This window comes from Ceratosolen solmsi, unplaced genomic scaffold (assembly GCF_000503995.2).
Source record: "Ceratosolen solmsi marchali unplaced genomic scaffold, CerSol_1.0 scaffold10, whole genome shotgun sequence".
Taxonomy (NCBI): Eukaryota; Metazoa; Arthropoda; class Insecta; order Hymenoptera; family Agaonidae; genus Ceratosolen; species Ceratosolen solmsi.
In genome coordinates this window covers 5826977-5847252 of record NW_011948412.1, presented here as the reverse complement: position 1 = coordinate 5847252, position 20276 = coordinate 5826977, and the positions used below count along the sequence as shown (strand labels likewise).

General features: G+C 28.1%; 3 protein-coding genes across 13 annotated transcripts in view; 1 reads left to right on the top strand and 2 right to left on the bottom strand.

The window, feature by feature from the left end:
- Positions 1-5784, bottom strand: part of B52 (serine and arginine rich splicing factor B52) — a 28219-nt gene extending 22435 nt beyond the window's left edge. For 6 of the 11 annotated variants that reach the window (XM_011507332.1, XM_011507370.1, XM_011507347.1 and 3 more), the window contains exons 1-2: positions 5568-5783; positions 78-201 (exon numbers count right to left, since the gene is read on the bottom strand). In XM_011507332.1, coding sequence (XP_011505634.1) covers positions 78-200 — 123 coding nt within the window. In that variant the 5' untranslated portion in view covers position 201; positions 5568-5783. Of the gene's footprint in view, positions 42-77; positions 202-5567 lie in introns of all 11 variants that reach the window. The other 5 variants (XM_011507316.1, XM_011507355.1, XM_011507340.1 and 2 more) reach the window with 2 other exon arrangements.
- A 6494-nt stretch (positions 5785-12278) lies between these two features.
- Positions 12279-15815, top strand: Kaz (E3 ubiquitin-protein transferase Katazuke). The gene is made up of 5 exons (XM_011507302.1): positions 12279-12411; positions 13581-13995; positions 14270-14582; positions 14947-15256; positions 15636-15815. Exons 1-5 carry the CDS (start codon positions 12352-12354, stop codon positions 15735-15737), a joined length of 1200 nt encoding a protein of 399 aa, XP_011505604.1. The 5' UTR covers positions 12279-12351; the 3' UTR covers positions 15738-15815.
- Positions 15816-18539: 2724 nt separating this feature from the next.
- LOC105368301 (Equilibrative nucleoside transporter 2) overlaps positions 18540-20276 on the bottom strand; it is a 15656-nt gene continuing 13919 nt past the window's right edge. Inside the window, 3 exon segments of the mRNA XM_011507290.1 lie at positions 18540-18819; positions 19594-19802; positions 20132-20276. The exon segment at positions 20132-20276 is cut by the window's right edge and continues 23 nt beyond it. Of these exon segments, the coding sequence (XP_011505592.1) occupies positions 18696-18819; positions 19594-19802; positions 20132-20276 (478 nt within the window). The 3' untranslated portion in view covers positions 18540-18695.

Here is a 20276-nt window from a genome sequence, read left to right as displayed (position 1 = left end):
CGTATGGAAGCCCACCGACATAGACCCTTGTCCCTACCATACTGTAAAAAGAAACAATTAATTCACATTAGACTTACCACAAAGGCAAATCCGTTCTTCATAGCGACCTCCTTGATTCTACCATATTTCCGGAAGAACTTCTCAAGGTCGCGTTCTCGCACCCGGTAAGTTAATCCACCAACGAATACTCGGGTGCTCATTCTTAAAGGAAAATATAAAAAACACCATACATAACAGGATTCCATTGGAACCTGCCGCTTTTGTATTTTAAAATTTTTCAATCATTTCTCCGCTTAGTATTATTTTTAAAAAATTGTTATTGAATTTGAAATTTTTTTTATGAAAAATATGATATAAGAAAACATTTTTTATTGTTAAATATGCAATATTAATATTATACTATCGAATTTGAGAATAATTTAAAATTTGTGTATAAAGGCGATTTATGTTTTTTTGTTCATTGCGAATGAAGTATTGTGAAATTATATTTGAAGTTGTAGAATTAGTTAGGTATACATCGGTAGAATTTTTAAAGCGAATAGTTTTTATTTTTATTTTAAATAGGCATCGATGTTTCATTGACTTTTAATGTTTACTTATTTATCAATAAAAGAATATTTTCATTGAAATTACGCAATGAAATGGGGCATGTGTGAAAGATAAAATAAAAATTTAAATATATAAAAGTACTTTCATTATTTTTTAAGGCAAATGTTACTCAATGTAATTACTCAAAATAATTGTAATAAAAAGGATATTATAAATATTGAATCGTGTAAATATTTCAACAAAGGTCGTTTTATTCAATTATTTTTGTAATTCGATAATTAATCAAAGTAACATCGATCTTCCTTTAATTAAATGATTTGTAGTGAAAAAGAGTCCGTTGTACGTGATCGAACGAATTTATATACTAAAATACTAAACTACTACGTATAAAAATATTGATTTAAGTTAACAATCAAATTGTTTATACGTACACTTAATCTTAGTATTATATATATATAAACTATAAATAAATATAATTTTCTTATCATAAGAATGAAATAATAGGAAAGAAATTAACTCCCGTTAATTTTGACTTATTAAGAATCGCTTTCCACAATCCTCCTATGGCGTTTATAACGCAACTTAATTTTATCTTCTATATATATATAGACGTCGGAAATTATAAATTATATATTAAAATAATAATATTAATAATAATAAATTTACAAAAAAAGATATAAAAAATTTTTTTTATTAAAAAATACCAATATATTGAAAAGATAAGAATAATTCATTAACTAACAATTTCATAAAATGAAAATTAGTTAATAACAATATTAAGCATACAGAAGTTTGCAAAATGAATGCAAAGATTCAAAAGATAATAGAATCAAGATTTGATTTATAACTTAGTAGCTTTCTTTTAATAAAAAAAAATGGCAATCTGACATAAGCAATATATACTGCCTATGTTTGTTAAATTCATAAACCAGGTTTACATTTGTAGATCAATCAGCGATCTATTATTATTGTAGTAATTAATTATTAATATTATTATTTTCTTTTAACTAACTCGTTATTTAAAAAAATTTTAAACAGCTAAATTGTTATGTTATAACAATTATATATAACAACTTATGCATATACTTTAAACTAACAAAATTTACACATTTGTAAATTTATTCACATCAATAAGTTTGGTGTATGAAACATATTAAAGAAATGTTCCTTTACGCTGATAACGTCAAGTGCTTGCACTTAATACTGTATATTTGAAATATTACTAATTTAATCGATTTTTATAATTTACATTTCGATTCAATCACATTCAATTAAATTTCCTTTAAACTCGTAAGTTATTAAAAATCATTGGAGTTAATTGAATTAATCCTACCGGGCTCTGAAAGATGTTTGTAAAATATAACTAAAATTAAACATTTGTTTTACTCGGCTACACATTCATAATTATCAAATATATATATAAAATGAGGTTAATTGTTATTTCAATCAACAATAATGGAATTACTTTGGCAATGCAGCATTACCACATCATTAGATATTCGAAAATATATTCTGAAGTGTATTTATTAAGAAAAATTACGTAAAGCCGAATAACAAAGATAGATAATCAAAATCATTGGTAAAAGCAGCTTGTGAGGGGCATACACAATCTATTTCGACTGATTAAACTTTATTAACATGAGCTTAAGTAATAATTCTTTTCATCGACAAGTTTTATTGGTTATTGTATTGATAAGTTATTGATAACAAGGCCGTTTTTATTCGAGCCAACTATTTTACTTTTTCTTATAAATTAGGCAATCGGCATTTATGAAGTACTTAAAAAATTACCAGATTTAAAAGCAAACGCGGCAGCACATTTTTTTCATTGTCGATAACAAATTAATATCGAATCGCTTAATCATAAACTTATTACTGTTTCTACAATGACAATATAAAATAAATCAACGTATGACCAATATGAAATTATTGTGCTTCGATATTTTTTTTTAGAAATTGTGTACTGTGAGAGGTAAAACTGACGCGCACGGTGGCGCCATCAACGCTTTCGACGACGTATAGGATGCACAAATATGATTTCAGATCGAAAAAGCCGGTGCCACAAGGAGATATATAATTACCGACATATCTCGTTAAATATTTCGACGGAGGTCGGTTCCGCGTATCTTTTACTTTAATGCGAATGTTCGATTGCCTAGGTGAATTTTCTCATGTTACTACTGATTGGACTTAATTTGTAACCGTTTCGTTTAACCTCAAAATTCGGGAGCTTCCACGTGCCAATCAATAATCCAATAGCTCCAATGGTTTTTAAAATCTTACGTAATAGATTACGAGAACTATGCTGAGTTTACGTTGACTCGAAATTACTTTACAATCACGTGATCGCGACTTGTAAGACGTCGACAGTAGCTTTTTACAGCGGGAATTGAAAAGTGAGGTAATAAAATGGCAATAAGTTGTAGGTTAAGTTTCACGGCGTTCCCTCTTTCCTAGTCCTGAGCACGCACATCGCGGCCATTGCTTAGGGATGTTTTTGAATATTGTTGTCCAAGGCTAAACATTTTCGTTTCGACAATAAAATTAGAATTTTTATTTGAACGACGGTCAAAAGTTTCCTTGGTGTGTATAGATAAATAATGAAAATAGAAAACGGGAAGGGATAAAACGTAAGACGTAAAATGTTTTAATTATGTCAATATTAGTAGCTATTGGCATTTGTAAAGGGGCTATTATTATTAAGATCAGTAAATAACAGGAAGGATCGACATTAGTTCTTATTAAGTAGTATCGAATTTAGGCAGAAGACGCCGCACGAGCCGGAAAAGGTTCGTTTGTGCGTCGAAGCCGCAGGAGGGCCAACCGAAGAAGCTATAAAATCGTAAATTACGTTGGTTTATTCATTCGCAGAAACAATACGCTGCAGATGGTGATAGGCAAGTACGTACACGTATGCCTACTTACATTGGGCATTTTTGAGATAAGCAGCAATTATACGTCACTTGCAAAGTTTGAATATGTTGAAATCGTTAAATGTACGAAGTCATTAGGCCGGTATACCTGAGTGAATAATGCAAAAACAGTAATTTGCCTCTTGAACATTGTATGCACTGGCATAAAATCAAGATAACGTGAATTCCTAATATCTAGCATACACATATACTTTTCAATATATTGAAAAACAATAATGAAAAATTAAATTCAGGTATTTTTGTTTTATCTTAGAGTAGCTGCTGGGTAGGATGATACTATACTATATATATATATATATATATTTTTTTTTTAATTGTTATCTCCCGATAAGGTTTATCGATGCAAAATAATGCGGACGATCTCACATACTTTAATTATATCTGTAATATGGATATATATGGCAATCAAACATAAAAAAAGCAGAAGCAAAAGATGAAAAGTTTCCACCCACATTTGTATAAATACAACGATGGTATCTAATTTTAATTTATAAAAATTAAAATTTGAAATTAAAAAATATATAGCACAGAGCTACGAATAAATTTAGAACGCTTTTTCAAAAATTACTTCGTGACAAAACAATGTGAATATCATTTAAAGCGCAAACACTATCAAAACAAAATCTTTTTTAATAGCTCCATTCAATATTTACAAATTATTTAAACATAACCGAGTCTATGCGCATTGAAGATATTAATTTGAATGCGGCGTGCCTCGATTTCGGCCAGCAACTAAATAAAAACAATTAATCTATAATAAAAATCATTACATAACTTCGTAATGCCCTTATGCATTTAAAAAAAGTTATTATAAAACGGTATTGCGCTACTGCATACATCTTGTAAAGATAATTTTCATTACAATAGTACAGCGACATACATAGAAATGGGGAGAAGAAAGCTACAAAAAACAAGAGCTTCGTTTCGCTAAGATTACCGGCATTTTACGCTGTCGTCGCTACAACGTACATTAACCATCTCCCTTATTCATTCTCCCACAAACAATAATATAAACGAAAATACAACATAATGCTGGGGATTAAGTTAAAGGCTGCGACTTTAATGCGAAGACCGCATGCCGAAAATACGTCGTATAAAAGTTGAGTTGACGCGTCCGACGGAGCAAACGTGTCTCTCTAATATTCAGTCGTGCACGCGCGCATACGAGTACATTCGAGAAAGAACGCTATTCGACGCGATTATGTAGTCGCTGCTGCTTTGGTGGTGATGAGGATGCGATCATGGGACGCACCAATGCTCGTTATAACCTTAAAACACAACTTGGGAACATTGCTCGCGTGCATATGCTAAGCTAAATTGTTAAGGAGGAATGCGGAAAGAGAAAAGCGTGGTATTACCATAGAACCATTTGGTTTAACCTTCAATATACGCCGCGTTCATATAGACGCAAGAGAGATTGAGACTCAAATTATTAAGAGAAACGGATTTGGTAAATGATAATAATAATAATAATAATAATAATCATAACAACAATAGTAATAATATTAGCAATAATAATAAGAATAATGTCGGAACGTAAATAAGAGTTAAAGTGTGAGTGAGATAGTGAAAGAGAGTCGGTGAATAAAGGCATATAATATGCACGTACAAACGTGTTCGTATATATACCCATATACATGAATACATTTGCATATAGGAATGTATATACATACGATATAATTGCGTATGTGCGCGTGTGTTTATGTGTGCACGCGCGTGTACACACATTTTGTATATATGGATTTATATATATATATATACACACACACACACACAGGCGCACATATGTTTATATGCATATTTATGTATTTGTGTGTGTGTATATATATATATATATATATATATATATATATATATATATATATATATATATATATATATATATATATATATATATATATATATATATATATATATATATATATATATATATATATATATATATATATATATATATATATATGCGTGTGTGTGCGTGTGTGCGCGCGCGCGCGCGTGTGTATATGCATATAGGCGCAAACACGAACGGAGTCAAATGAAGAGAAACGGTGATCTCGCGTTAAATAAAAGTCGCATTAAACTTACCTGAATGTTTACGGGATTCCCGTATTAAGTCGTTGATGATCGTCCTCGCGCTTGTACACTGCAAGTCGCGTGTAACTCGGAGACGAACGTGGAAAAAACAGCGTAATCCGCAGTACTCCAGATAGGTCCCGTCCGTATGCAGTCTAGCTGCTTACGAGAATCGTCGGTGAGTACGGCGGGTTGATGATGAATAACGATCGGCGTCCGTACGGCAACATGGCCGTTGGCTGGCATCCCCGGTAATTGACCGGTTACTATCGTCACTGACGGACGGTCAGGGCTACCCAGCTCGTAGGCCGCTCGGGTATCGTGCTCGTAATTGATCGTCATACCCACGGATATTGGGCATGTTATGCTATGTAATAAACGGCTATGCCAATGTCGGCCGGAAATACCACGGGGTTCACGGCACTCATTTTACGGAATTGACAAGGACGCGAGTGCCTCTGTTTTTTATACATTGAACCATAGAGAATATTTCATTTGTATGATGAAGCAGTTAGAACATATTTTTTAATTGCCTGAAGTATTTATGGAGCATTGTTTTTATTAGAAGTCGCTTTACGGGGGTAAGGATTTTATTTTCCCGAGAAAACGAGGATAGTGTATGGAAAGATGGCGCTGCATTGGGTAGCGCGGAGAGATTGAGAAAATATGGAAACTTCGACTTTTCGTTTATTTAGTGAGAATATGACGAAAAATTGCTTTGCTAAGCTTTACTATTTTCTATTGCCATTTACGACGTAATAGAAGTAATCTTTTTGGGAGACGAAAATCAGAATAGACCAAGCGGAAGTGATCGAGGTGGTACTGAAAATTAAATAGGCACGAATTTTGAATGGTAGAAACGATGATTATGTTATCAGCATAATATTAGTACGTTTTCTCTAGATTCTGAATTTTTCACCCTATTTTTTGGACTTAAATTAAGTAAATATTTGCAATAACGAATGATTTATCTTGAATAATAATCCAATCCTTTAAAAAAACATTTTAAGCTGACAAATTCAGCTGTCGTGCCGATACCTGAATCTTTGCATAATACTTTAAATTTCAAATATCGTTAGATGTTTTTAAAATTTTTACATTTTCTATAAATGATATATAAATTGAAATTGAAAATTGATGATCTATAAATTGCATTCGGATAAAAAAGTATTTTAATTATTTCATTAAAAGACAATGACTAGACTTCGTCGCTTCAAGAATATTGAATTTCGTTTGCGTCACATTATACATATAATTTTTAATGATACGCACCTTACAGATACAATTGAAATTATATATTGCCTAGGCATTTATTTCACCAATAGTCGTATGATTCTTGCTACAAAAAAAAAATCAACTTCAGAGTCAATTATTGTTAAATTTTTTATAATTATTATTTATTTTTTCTTAATTTGTAATTTTTAAAATAAATTTAATAATAATGTATAATCACTACAACCGCAGTAATTGATGTTTGTCCATTAAAAATGAACGCGATATAAAATTTATTTAAAAGTATTTTGAATTTTGTGAAAAGTGTAAGTATTTTTAATATTTTGTAGTTATACATTCGTAGAACTAGAATATTATCAATTTTGAAAAATTCAATTTTTCACATATTTATGTAATAGCAACAATTGACAAATTGATATTTATGTATTTAAATAAACATAAAATAATTAACCTAATAGGCTTTTATTTTATCTAGATCATTATAATAAAGATTCGAGTTATCATTCTAATTTAAATTTTTATTGCCTAAGGCTTATAATTTTAATGAAAATGTGATTAATGTAGAAAGGAAAACTTTTGTAATGTATTAAATTATAGTTAAATTTCGATTGACAAACATATGTTTTTAATTATGAATTACAATTTCATAGTTTTTGTTATTATAATGTACTTGACTTTTGATAAAAGTTTTTCCCTTTATTATCGATAGCTATTGCTGATGTTACTAGTTTTAACATTATTTTCAAAATTATTATGAACAAATTAAAATGAAAATAATAAATATTCTATCCATTATTATTGTGTATCGGATAATGTATTCTATATTTATGACGTGCGCGCGCGCGCGTGTGTGTGCTTGCATATATGATGAATGTGATACTTAACAGATCCTTCAGAAATGCCACGATTGCAGTTGGACTTTTGACATAGTTATGTTGACTATTTTTATTCACGGAAATTTTGATAGATATCACATTCACGTTAGTCTTAAATTATAAAATATAATTTTCACCATTTTAAACAGTGACCAGTTCAAATAGGAAAATTCTTATTCTTCGTTAAAAAATAATGATGCTTTAATTATTGATTGATTCAAGAAATTTAGTCAATTCTGATCATATTCAGTGAAAAATTAATACTCAAAGAAATAAGATCAATATTAATTCTATTTAGGTAAAGTTCATATAAAAAAAGAAATTTCTCAACATGTATAATGAGATGAAATAAGTGGCGATGAAAAAAAAAACTGTTAATTTCAGTAATGGAGTTTTTTTAAAAAATCATTATCAATACGTATATAGACAGTTTTTATATCAAAACAATATTTGTTAACTTTTTTTAATGTATATCTTTTGTTAAACTTCATAATTTTGTCCAATGGCTGTTTAAATACGCTTATACTTAAGTATAGTAAATTATAAAATTATATAGCCATATTTAATAATATAATATTGCTAAGAGTCTTTTTAAATATAAACATTTATTTACGCATATTAAATTATATTATTGGAAATCAGCCACTTAATACAAATAGTACCGATTTTAATAAAATTGATTCGAATATCAATTGTACATTAATTTCACATATATTTATGTTATTTATATTATATATATATATATATATATATATATATATATATATATATATATATATATATTACAAGATTTGTGCTTGAACTAATGGTTATAAGCTTGATTGGCTTCTTACAATTATAGTAGATCTCTTATTTCAATAATATCAATTCAAGTTTAGAAACCTTAGCAAAAAAATTAAAGAATTAGTATGCATAATATTACATAAAGTTCTAAGTTTCGTAATAAAAGTTATTAATATTATAATTATTTTTTATGATTGTGCAATGTACGTTTGAATTTTAAATATATTTTATAAAAGGAAAAACAGAAAGAATAATGTTTATTATTCTTTTTTTTTTAAACAAATTCTGTGAATATTTAAAACATTTATACTTAATGAAATTACTCTCTAAATCGGTACTATAATAAATTTTTGTACCTAATTAATACGAGTGTATATTCATTCATATTTGCATTTATAAAAAACTCATCATTTACTCAACTGATGCTGATTGTTCTTTTAAATATAAGGTAGAGTTATTTAGGAGATATTTAACATTAAATTATTGCTCACAATTAATTTTTTTTTTTCAAAAAATATAAATTTTTTATCTCTCAAAATGATAATTTAAATTATCATTTCACAGTTTTATTTAGATATTAGCAATATTTCAATATAAAATATATGTATTATAGAAAACCAATAGGTACTCATAAATATTAAAACAATTATTTATTCTTCTTAAATATATATAAAATGGCAGTTACAATTTAAACAAGGATAAAACCAAACGATGTGAAAAATCTTGGAATATATTGTTAGTGCATAAGTTGTAAAGAAAATATACAAGTAAGCATTGGAAGACATCTTAAACGCATGAAAATCGTTTGCTAGTTATTGCATATTAGGTTTTCACATTGCATATTAGTTTTTCTCCCCCCCCCCGCCCCCACATACATTCGCAGCCTCTCGCCGCCCAACCATTCATCACCATCGTCCAACCATTCTTCACCGTCAATCGAACCAACACTTTATCATTCTTTTGTGCATAATAGAGAAAAACAAATTGAGAAAAAAAACTTATAGGCAGGAGCTCCACGTGTACTTGTGTTGCATCAGTGTCAGCGCGCATGCAATTTAATAAGTCCGGCAACAGAATTGGAGCGCAAATCGATGATTAAAAAAATTACTTTATATCAAAATTGTTTAATAGCATTAACAATTTGTTTTATAGATTTTTTTATTTTTGTTTATTGTTTGAAAGAACTAACAAAGACATTGGGCCAATGAATTTTACAACATTTAAATTGTATTCTTTAATCATTTGCTAAAATCGTTATATATGATGATTAAAATGAAATTTTGTATTTTTAGACTTATAAAATAATGCACAGGCTAAATGGAATTTTATAATATAATACGTATTTTTATATCGCTTTCAAATATCAAATAATCGTTAGAATATATTTTTACTTAATTATACAATCAATTAAAATATATATTCCGTTTTCTTATAGGTGCTGACCAAGAAAATAAATATGCTTACTCAAATTCGTTCAAATATTAGTAAATACAAATAAAAATATGTATAAAACACCTCAAAGTAAAAAGTAATGAAAGTATGCACATTTATCCTTTTAATGTATTTTAAATATATAAATTAAAAAAAAAAATGTATCCATTACTATTACTTTATTGATGAAAGCGGCAGAACGGTAATAATGTAATGACCTTGTGTTTATCGGATGCCTGTATGTTATTCACTAGAAAATGTAATTTATTTTACAAACGTGTCTGTGCATTATATGTTGAGTATGCGAGCTGTACACATAAAAATAATATTTTGTTATTATTTATTCTAATTAAATATTCATATTAAAATATGATTAATAATGATTTAACAGTAATAATAATAACAACAACGACGACGACGACGAAAACAACAACAACAACAATAATAATAATTATGCTTAGTAGTATATTACTATTATTATTATTATTATTATTATTATTATAATTATTATTATTATTATTATAATTATAGTTAATGTTGATTATGCTGTTATATAAATTTATTATTTTATAACTATAGAACCGTAATTTAATTTAACTAATTGCAAGTTCAATTTAAGTTCGAAACAGAAAGGTAAAATTGTAAATGTTAAATTGTAAAATGATAAAAACGTAAAAGAATACTTAGAAAAAGTGTTTGTGTAATTATTTGAAATTATTGTGCTTGTCGGTATTCAGTTAATAATGTTCATAATTCTGATTATTAAAATATATTTGCTTAATATAAACAAAAGATAGGAATTATATTAGACGCGTCTCGAGTAAATGAATCAATTCTAGGAAAGTGTCATTTGCAGTATTTGTAGTTTCGTATTTCCTAGTGTTAGCTGATTTTGTGATATTTAAGAATTATAAAACTTGCGACATTCTTTTAAAAGAATCGTTTAAAAAGTCTTATATTTTGGTCAATTTATCATATTTTATTCATATTAAAATTATTGCTATTTATATACTTCTTTCCATCAATTTGGCATTATTCATTTTATCGTAGTTTGCCATAATAACAATTGTCCTAAATTTTACCATTAACTAAGCGAAAATTAATTACGTTGAAATTTAATAAGCACTGTATTTAAAAAACATCATTAGAGAAAAAACAGAAGAAAAAAAACTTGCTAAATTCATAAAAACAAAAAAATCACCGAGGGTACATCCGAACTTACTTTACTTTTAATTGATTTCCAGATTTGAACAAGCAAACATTTACTAAACACACATTCGAGAGATCGTCGTATAATTATGCAATTGACAAATCTAAACGGCCAAATAATGGAATCGCAAAATATTGGATGCGGTATCGTATCATGAAATAAGCTAATTAAGCAATCGTTCGCGCAATCCAGCGTATGTTGATTTGCCAAATAGCCGATCCTTGTAAAGATGAGCGTTTGGCTCCCCTCGGCTTCCCGAGCGACCGAAGCCTTCGAATAATCGCGCACATACAGTCCGTTGGGAGCGCAATTATAGAGGCGCATGCCTATTGGTTCACACACACACGCACACGCTCACGCGCACACACACACACACACATATATATATATATATATATATATATATATATACATGCATAGAGAGAGAGAGAGAGAGAGAGTCGTCGTATCCTGTGTATTTCGATTAACGATTACATGTGCGTCGTCATCGTGGAGCCTCGCCTAGAGACCGATGAACCAGAGTTCGAGAAACGTCCGGGCGGATGGACCGAGCGCGAAAATGGCGACCGACGCGTCAGAGCTCTGCCGAGGTGTTTCCGACAACCACCGCCGCTAGTCCCTCCGCCCGTACGTACGCAAAGGCTATATATATAGGCCGTTCACGAGGATCAGCTGTGTGACTGACTGTAGGCTCGGTCGTGGCTGCTTGCTACCCGGACCTTCGATAACGAACCGACGATCGTATCAGCGGTATTTGCGTGCTTCTCGCTTCCCCGTTGGAACGTCGATTGTCGCCACTTGGCTATCGTCTGCATGCGCATTGTGCGAACGACGTCTCCTTGGCCTTCTATTACTCAATTACGGACAGCTGCTGACATCGAGCCGTTCTTGAGTTTCCTTGTGCCTATGAAGTAGCTGCGTTACAAGAGACAGAGAGAGAGAGAGAGAGAGAGAGAGAGAGAGAGAGAGAGTGAGAGAGCGAGCGAGCGAGCGAGTGAGAGAGTGAGCGAGCGAGCGAGTGAGTGAGTGAGTGAGTGAGTGAGTGAGTGAGTGAGTGAGTGAACGAGCGTGCGTGTGTGCTTGCGAGCCACAGTACGAAAGTGGGAAGTGAGAAGGGACGAGAGAGAGAGAGAGAGAGAGAGAGAGAGAGAGAGCGAGAAAGTTAGTGAGGGAGGGAGCGAGGGAGCGAGGGTGAGGAAGGGGCAGGAGGGAGGGAGTGAGCGCTTTAGAGAAACAGGGAGTGCGGAGCAAACGGAAATATCAAATGCGACCAATATCATTCATGATGTCGGACATAAAAAGCCTGGAGCATCCGACGTTAAAGGTAAACAAAGGCTTCATTCGTCTTTTCCTCTCTGTTGGGACTGGAGATAAATCCCTTTTTCTTTCATCGCGCGACTTAGTTTATTTTCACGTTACATTCTTGTTTAATATTCATAATTAAAAAGATCTTCTATCTCTGCCCTATACACACACGTATGTTTTCCGTTTTTTATGCAATTATCGACTGTACATTTGGCTAAAGAATATTTTGTTTAGATTTGCGTTTTTATAAGCTCACCACGATGTATGTTTACGTTAGAAAACATGTATTATTAGAAACAATGTTGCATTGTTATCTCTTACACCATAAGACACTACTCGAAATTCCGTAGATTTAAATTATCAAAAGTTTCTTGTAATTGTAAAATGTGTGATGTTTAACCTTTTTTTTTCTTTAAATAATAATTAGACTTTACACTTAAAAGTACCGCGATAACATGAATTTATTCTTTAAATTTTTAATTAAATGTTTCATTTGAAAATTGGTCTATTACGTGTTATATTAATTTTTGCTTTAAATTAGCTCTGAATCAATGAAAATTGGTCTTTTGTTTGCAATTCAATTTTCTACTTTCAAGTATATGATACAGATCTTATATTAATTTTATTGGTGATTTATCTTTTCAATAGTCTGAACTTTAATTGTATTTAAGCTTTTTTTAAATTTACGAATTGAATATATTAATTTTCATTTAACACACGCTCTCACAATCCTATTCCAATTACTTATTTTTTATGTCACTGAGCAATAATACAAAATAATGTAAATATTTCTTGTTTGTTGTAAAATTTTTTATTCTTACAATACTTGGAGTTAATTAAATTTAGTCAATAATGATACGTAAGTAACAAGTGTATTATAAAAATATTTTTATTCCTCATTTTAGATATTAGATATTAAGGTATTTATTAAAATTTTCAACTCATATTCCTATAAATTTTAACCTAGAAAATACATATACCAAATATTTAATATAATTATGCTAAGAATAGATATATTTATAAAAGTCTCTTAATTTAATAATATATCCTATTATAAATTTTTGAATCTTCTCCATTATAATATTAATAATTATAGAAAGTAAATTTTAAATAAAAAAATAATTCATATCCTTTTACATGTAATAAGAAAAATATTAAAAATAATTTATGGTTTATCTTTTTTTTTAGGTTCCATACGAATTGTTAAACAAAAAATTTCGCCTAGCGCAAAAGACATTGGATCGTGAAGTATCACATGTACAGGTAGCAGCCAACGAATTAGAAAAAATAGGCTTGAGAGGCGATGGAGAGAGTGTTCCTACAGGTGAAATAACTCGTCTCTTAGGTGGCGTAGTAGCTAAGCTTCAAGTTTTAAAAAGGAAAGCAGAGGAATCAATTGCAGAGGAGCTACAGACTGGTATGGTTTGTAAACGAAGGTTGGATCACCTAAAAGATCATGCAAATACAAATAACAGTGCGGTAAATCAATGGAGAAGGCAGAGACTGGATCGAATGCTTGTAGAATATTTTCTTCGCAAAGGGTATTACAAAACAGCCATGAAATTAGCTGACACTAGTGATCTTAGAGATTTAACGAATATAGGTAATGTATGCTTTCATCAGATTTTTTTTTTTTTCAAATAATATACATTATTTTAAATATTGTTTTTAAGACATTTTAAATTTACAATATTCGAAATAGATATGTGTTTATATAATTTTGTTAAGACTAATTTTTAATTATTACAAAATAATTATTTCTACAATTGTATTCATTTGTAAATATGAAGTTTTCACTTTTAATATTTAAAATTGCAGAAATGTAATTTATTGTTTACAATGGTTTTAATTGAAAGACATTTTTTAATGTATTTTAGATGTTTTTATGGTATCCAGAGAAGTAGAAAAATCATTGGCAAATCATGAAACAGCCAGATGCCTTGGGTGGTGTCATGATAACCGATCGAAATTACGAAAATTAGGTAGTACAATGGAATTTAATTTGCGTATTCAAGAATTTATAGAGCTTGTGCGCGCAGATCGAAGGTTAGACGCTGTAAAACATGCACGAAAGTGCTTTGCGATTTACGAAGACTATCAGCTGCAGGAAATACAAGCTTGTATGGGCCAATTAGCATTTCCAGCAGATCCTCATCATAGTCCTTATAAAGATCTATTAGATGAAAAAAGGTTTTTATGAAGTTTTATTATAAATGAAAAGTGAAATTACGATATTTTTCATACAAACTTTTATTCTAATATTTGTGCATTTACAATTCTTTATATTAAAATAATATTTTTGAATATTTATTTGATTATATATATATATATATATATATATATATATATATATATATATATATATATATATATATATAATATTTATAATAATAGTAATAAATTATTGTGCATCTATGTTATAGATTAGAATTCATTGATATGACGAAACTATTGCATTAAGTTGATAGATAATTAATTTTTTTATTAGCTTCAAAACTTGAAATACTCATTTTTATACAAATATTCATATTAATATTATGATTATATTTTCTAGATGGGACAGATTAATCGAACAGTTTCGTCATGAAAATTATAGACTTTTTCAACTGGCGAGTCAAAGTGTATTTACAGTGGCATTACAGGCTGGTTTATCAGCTTTAAAAACGCCTCAGTGTTATAGTGGTAATAAAGAAGGGAAAAATCCTAGTTGTCCAGTATGTAATGAAACGTTGAACGAACTTGCTACTCCATTACCATTTGCGCATTGCTCGCAGTCAAGGCTTGTCTGTAGTATCAGTGGTAAAGCATTGAATGAACACAATCAACCCATGATGATGCCAAATGGTTATGTTTATGGTGAAAAGGTACCAGTTATTTCTACATATATATATATATATATATATATATATATATATATATACACATTTTTGTAACTTTACTCATAATTTAATTATAAAAATGGAAAAACATTAAATTTTACATATTTCAATATTTTATTTATACCTACTGTTTATAGAATTATATTTTTTTTGTAGATATAAATTAATTATAAATAAACCTATCTATTTAGTGACACAGTATTTTAAATGTCTTGTTTATAAAAAATAAAAATAATTGCAGTTTCTTTAAAGACTTTTAATTATCTATTTATTGATTAGTTATTTTTGAGATTAAAATAATGTTTTATAAAATATAAAGAAAAGCTCGTATTTTTTAAATTAACAATTTAAAATAATTATTTAGGCTTTAGAAAAAATGGCACAGGAAAATAATGGAACTGTAGTTTGTCCAAAAACCAAAGAAGTATTTCCTTTTAAGAAAATCGAAAAAGTTTACGTTATGTAAGCCACTGGATCACAAATTGTATTATACACATTAGATTTAATTTTCTCTTATCTCATATTAGACTAAGGATTTTTGTTTATGTAGAGTATCATTCATAATTACTTGTAAACATAATTGTAAAAAATTATCACGTAAAAAATAAAATATATTTTCCAGAAATATAATGAATAATTTACTGAAAACATCCGTTTTTTTTATAAAAGTTTCAGCAATTGGTTTGTGGATAGAAAAGAATATTATATTTTCTATGAATATTAAGTAACTAAAGGTTTAATAAAATTAATAAATATAATGCTGTAATAAAAATAAAATGCCAATAGTATAAATATTTATAATTATTTATTAAACACCTTATCTATTTAATAGGATGGAACTAGTATGAAAATTTCAAATACATAACATGAGACAAACACGTAAAATTATTTTTATTTGTTTCGCAGTTTTATTTTGTTTTTACATTTTTAAACCTTTTTTCTTTTCTTTTTTTTTTTTTTTTTTTGTTTATTATAAGTAAGAATAAAGTATATTATCGTGCCATTTTTACATTTATAATTAAAAACAAATCACTGGCACTTTGATGGAGATTTGAAATTTTAAATGATAAATTATGCTTTGTCTAAAAAATGAAAAATTTAAAAATGAACACATTATTTGTGATCTAATCGAGGTATAAAAATATTTCATCTACTCTAATTATTAATGATTTTCTATTTTTTGCGGTAAATCGGATTAGATCGCAGTTAAATTTTTTATATTCTTTTTCTGTATTTATTGTCTGTATTACTAATTGACGATTAGCTATTTAGTAGAAAATCAGAGTAAATTTTACCTATAACGTAAGCTATAACGCACATGACAAAAATACAGTAATATAAATTACATATTATTTCACGTAACTAAATATAATTGTGAATGTATGAACTTCATTTATCTAATTACATACATCAATCTGTTTCTACTATACGCATAAAAATACATTTATAAAGGATGTAGAATTTTAATAAACTGTGATTATGAACATAATTATAAAATAAATAAAATTCATATCGTAAGACTCTTGCTTTAATAACAAATCTACAATGTCACATAGTACACATTAAATACAGATAAATCGTATATACTTTATAAAGTATTTCCTATGTGGATTTGACAAACATTGTTAACTCTATGACTCAGACTTTTCAAAAGAGATTATGCGGTTATATTAATGAATGAAGACTTAAGAGTGTCAGATATAAATTCATTGTTCAATACCCAAAAATTGTTAAGATTCCATAAATGAATTGTGATTCCGTATGCACAGATAACGTTATTAGCGATAATAATATATCGCATATTTATTTTTAAGATATCTGACTTATTTAAAACATGTATGTAATAAGTTTATCTCTTATCATTGTGCTTTTTATAAATTAAATATAAAATTTGATAAGCATATTTTAGAATACAAATAATATAATACAAAATAATAATCGAATGATTCAAGCATTAGAATAAAAAAAAAAAAAATTGCAAATATAATTGAAAGATCACTCTCAGAAACTTAAGCATTAAACATTAATAATTAAAATTAATGAAAATATTAAAAATAAAATTAATTTCTTATTTACTATGGATAAGACTACATGATTGTCGAAGACGGGTTGACTCGGATAGATAAATATATTCACGTTTATATCATTATTTTCATTAAAATGCAAAAGTATAAGTTTAGACTGATATTACAAGTAATAAAAAATAATGTCATGCACTTAAATTATTATTTTATAATCTGATGCACAACCTTTGTTAAAAAAAAAATAGTAGTATTTATAAAGATAAAAACGGTCGTATAAAAATGTATTACAATTAGAATCTCATAATAAATTTTCTGCTATACTCAACGAAACATGTCAAGCCTGTAGCAACGTTACATTTATAATTCTTAAATTTATTCTTCATTAAAATTTTCTGAAGAATGAGAATTATAAATTTTTTACTTTTTTCAACTGCCATGTACGCTTTTCTTATCTCTGTTCATATTATAATGTGTATGCGTTTAACAAGCGGCTCTCATTTATTCTAACTTTATTATAATTTTATTTTATTAGAATTTTTAATATCGCTGGTTTTTTGTTTTGAACATTTATAAGGCTTTTTGGTCCAGCTGTACCAATATTTATGTAAAAGTTTTTTTTTGTTTTTTTTTTTTTGTTCATCGCAATTGAAAATCTGTACGATAAACGGCACAGAAAAATGATCTAATGTACTTAAGATTAAACTAACATTGATAATTATATTATGCATAATCTTTCTTATTTTTAACAATTTTTCTACAAATTAAGTTGTACTCACATATAATGCTGTGCAATTATATTATACAAGTATTTTAGGACTTAGATTTTTTTTATAAATTGCATATATACTTTAAATATAAGTATGATATTAAATTTATGCAATCGCAAACAACTTGATTGTTTTTATCCTCAATATATAAAATCGTATATGTATGTTCGTACAGATACTCAATCACGATAATCTTCATTAACTTTACAAATATATAAGTATTATGATTCAAACCAATTAAATACTTTACACTTTCAAACTTACATCCACATTGCCACTTAACTATTATATTAAAATTTTAACAATAAATTTTTTTCTGTTTAACTCCGAGTAGTTTGGTTTCTGGCTGTACATGTTTATTTTAAGATATAATATTAGTTCTATCTCATATTATAACTATTTTTGTTATTCAATTTAATAACTTTCAACAATAACGACGATATAAGAGAACAAGTATTTCTTCTTCTTTTTTCTTTCTTTCTTTCTGAAGCTTAATTTTAACGAATTGACGCATGAGTAAAACCGACTTTCGGCCAGCATTGTAATTCCTTCTTTGTGTTTTTCTTATTATTACAACCAATCATCTTTCTTTTAACTTATGAAAATCAGTACATAATCTTGTGAACGTAAATTTTAACCGAAGGTTTTAACAATGATCGGCATTACCCATGAGAAGACGATGCCGGAAAAGACACCCGTGACGAGAAAGGCCGCGCCAAACATTCCAGCAGTTGATGCATACTGAGGTTCCACTGAGCTGCAATATAATAATTGTTCTCCATTGATTATGAATTTTCATTTTTTAACGTGAATTTTTATACATTTTGTCGTTTTTAATTTATATATCAAATTTGTTTTTAATCACACCATTATTATAGTTTTATATTTCATGTTTTGTATAAAAAAAAAAAAAAAAAAAAACAAAAAATTAATATTTATATTGTTTAAATTATTGTAGCTCATAATGGCATACAATGGCATATTTAAACAGTAATAAGTATTACATTATTATATTGTCAAATCATCAAATTATAGATTTAAACGAAAATGAATGAGGAAATTTTTAGTTATCTCTTTACCTTTGATTTTTACATTGAAATCACAAAAGCTTTAATTCACGAAGTTTCCTACAGGTGTTTGACGAAACTACTTTTCTTACCAATATTGACATTGTCTAAATTCTACTTGAAAAGTCTTTATGATTTGTAATTAATAAAAAAATGTTTAATTGTTAATTAGTTTCATATGTGGTTATAACTTTTTTTCTTTATTAAATATAGATATCTAGACAGCTATGTAGATAGGCTTTTATCAGAATGTACAATTTTAAAAATTTTACTAATATTAAAAACTTTCTTCCAGTTAAATTGAATAGTCAATTGCCTCGAGTGATTATATATATATATATATTTTTTTTGCTTTGTTTTAAAAGAAATATAAAAAACTGTATTATGTAAATTTATAACAAGATCTATTTCTGCATCATCTATTAAATTATGTGTATAAACAAATGATTATTAATCAATCTTACTTAGCACAGTACATCATAGCCACTGATGAGAAGTAACCACTGGTTATACCCATTGTCACAGCAATTGCTAAGAAAATCCAGTCATTTTTAATCAATATATACTGTCGATCACTTAATTCAATACCCTTTGGTAAGTAATTACAAATTAAAAAAAGTGGTATGTACAAAGCGCGCAGCAGAATTGGTATGATAACAAACTTTTTACTGGGCTGAAAATAAATAAATAATTAATTTTAAATATTTTATATTTATTTATTATTATTTATAAGAAATGTTTAAAAATGTGTTTACTCATATTGCTAGAAAAACGAATTTTATATATAAGATTGTTACAATATGTAAATTTTTCTTTACTATATTTGAATGAGCGGATTATATGTAACATCTTCATAATATGAATAAATTAAAAAAAAAATTATGAATAATTTAAAAAAATTAGTAAATACATTGCAATGAGTATAGGTTTATAAAAAATATACAATTTTTATTTTGTAAAGATATAACTACATTTATAAAGTGACATAAGAAATTTATTTACCCATTGGAATAAAGATGCAAAATAACTGCCCAACATCGCTGTAACATTGAACGTCAGAAAGCACATGATGGTGGCATATAACTTATCGGGAATAATGAAGTCAGGATCCGACTTCTGGACATCAGATTGTACGGACGGAAAGAGT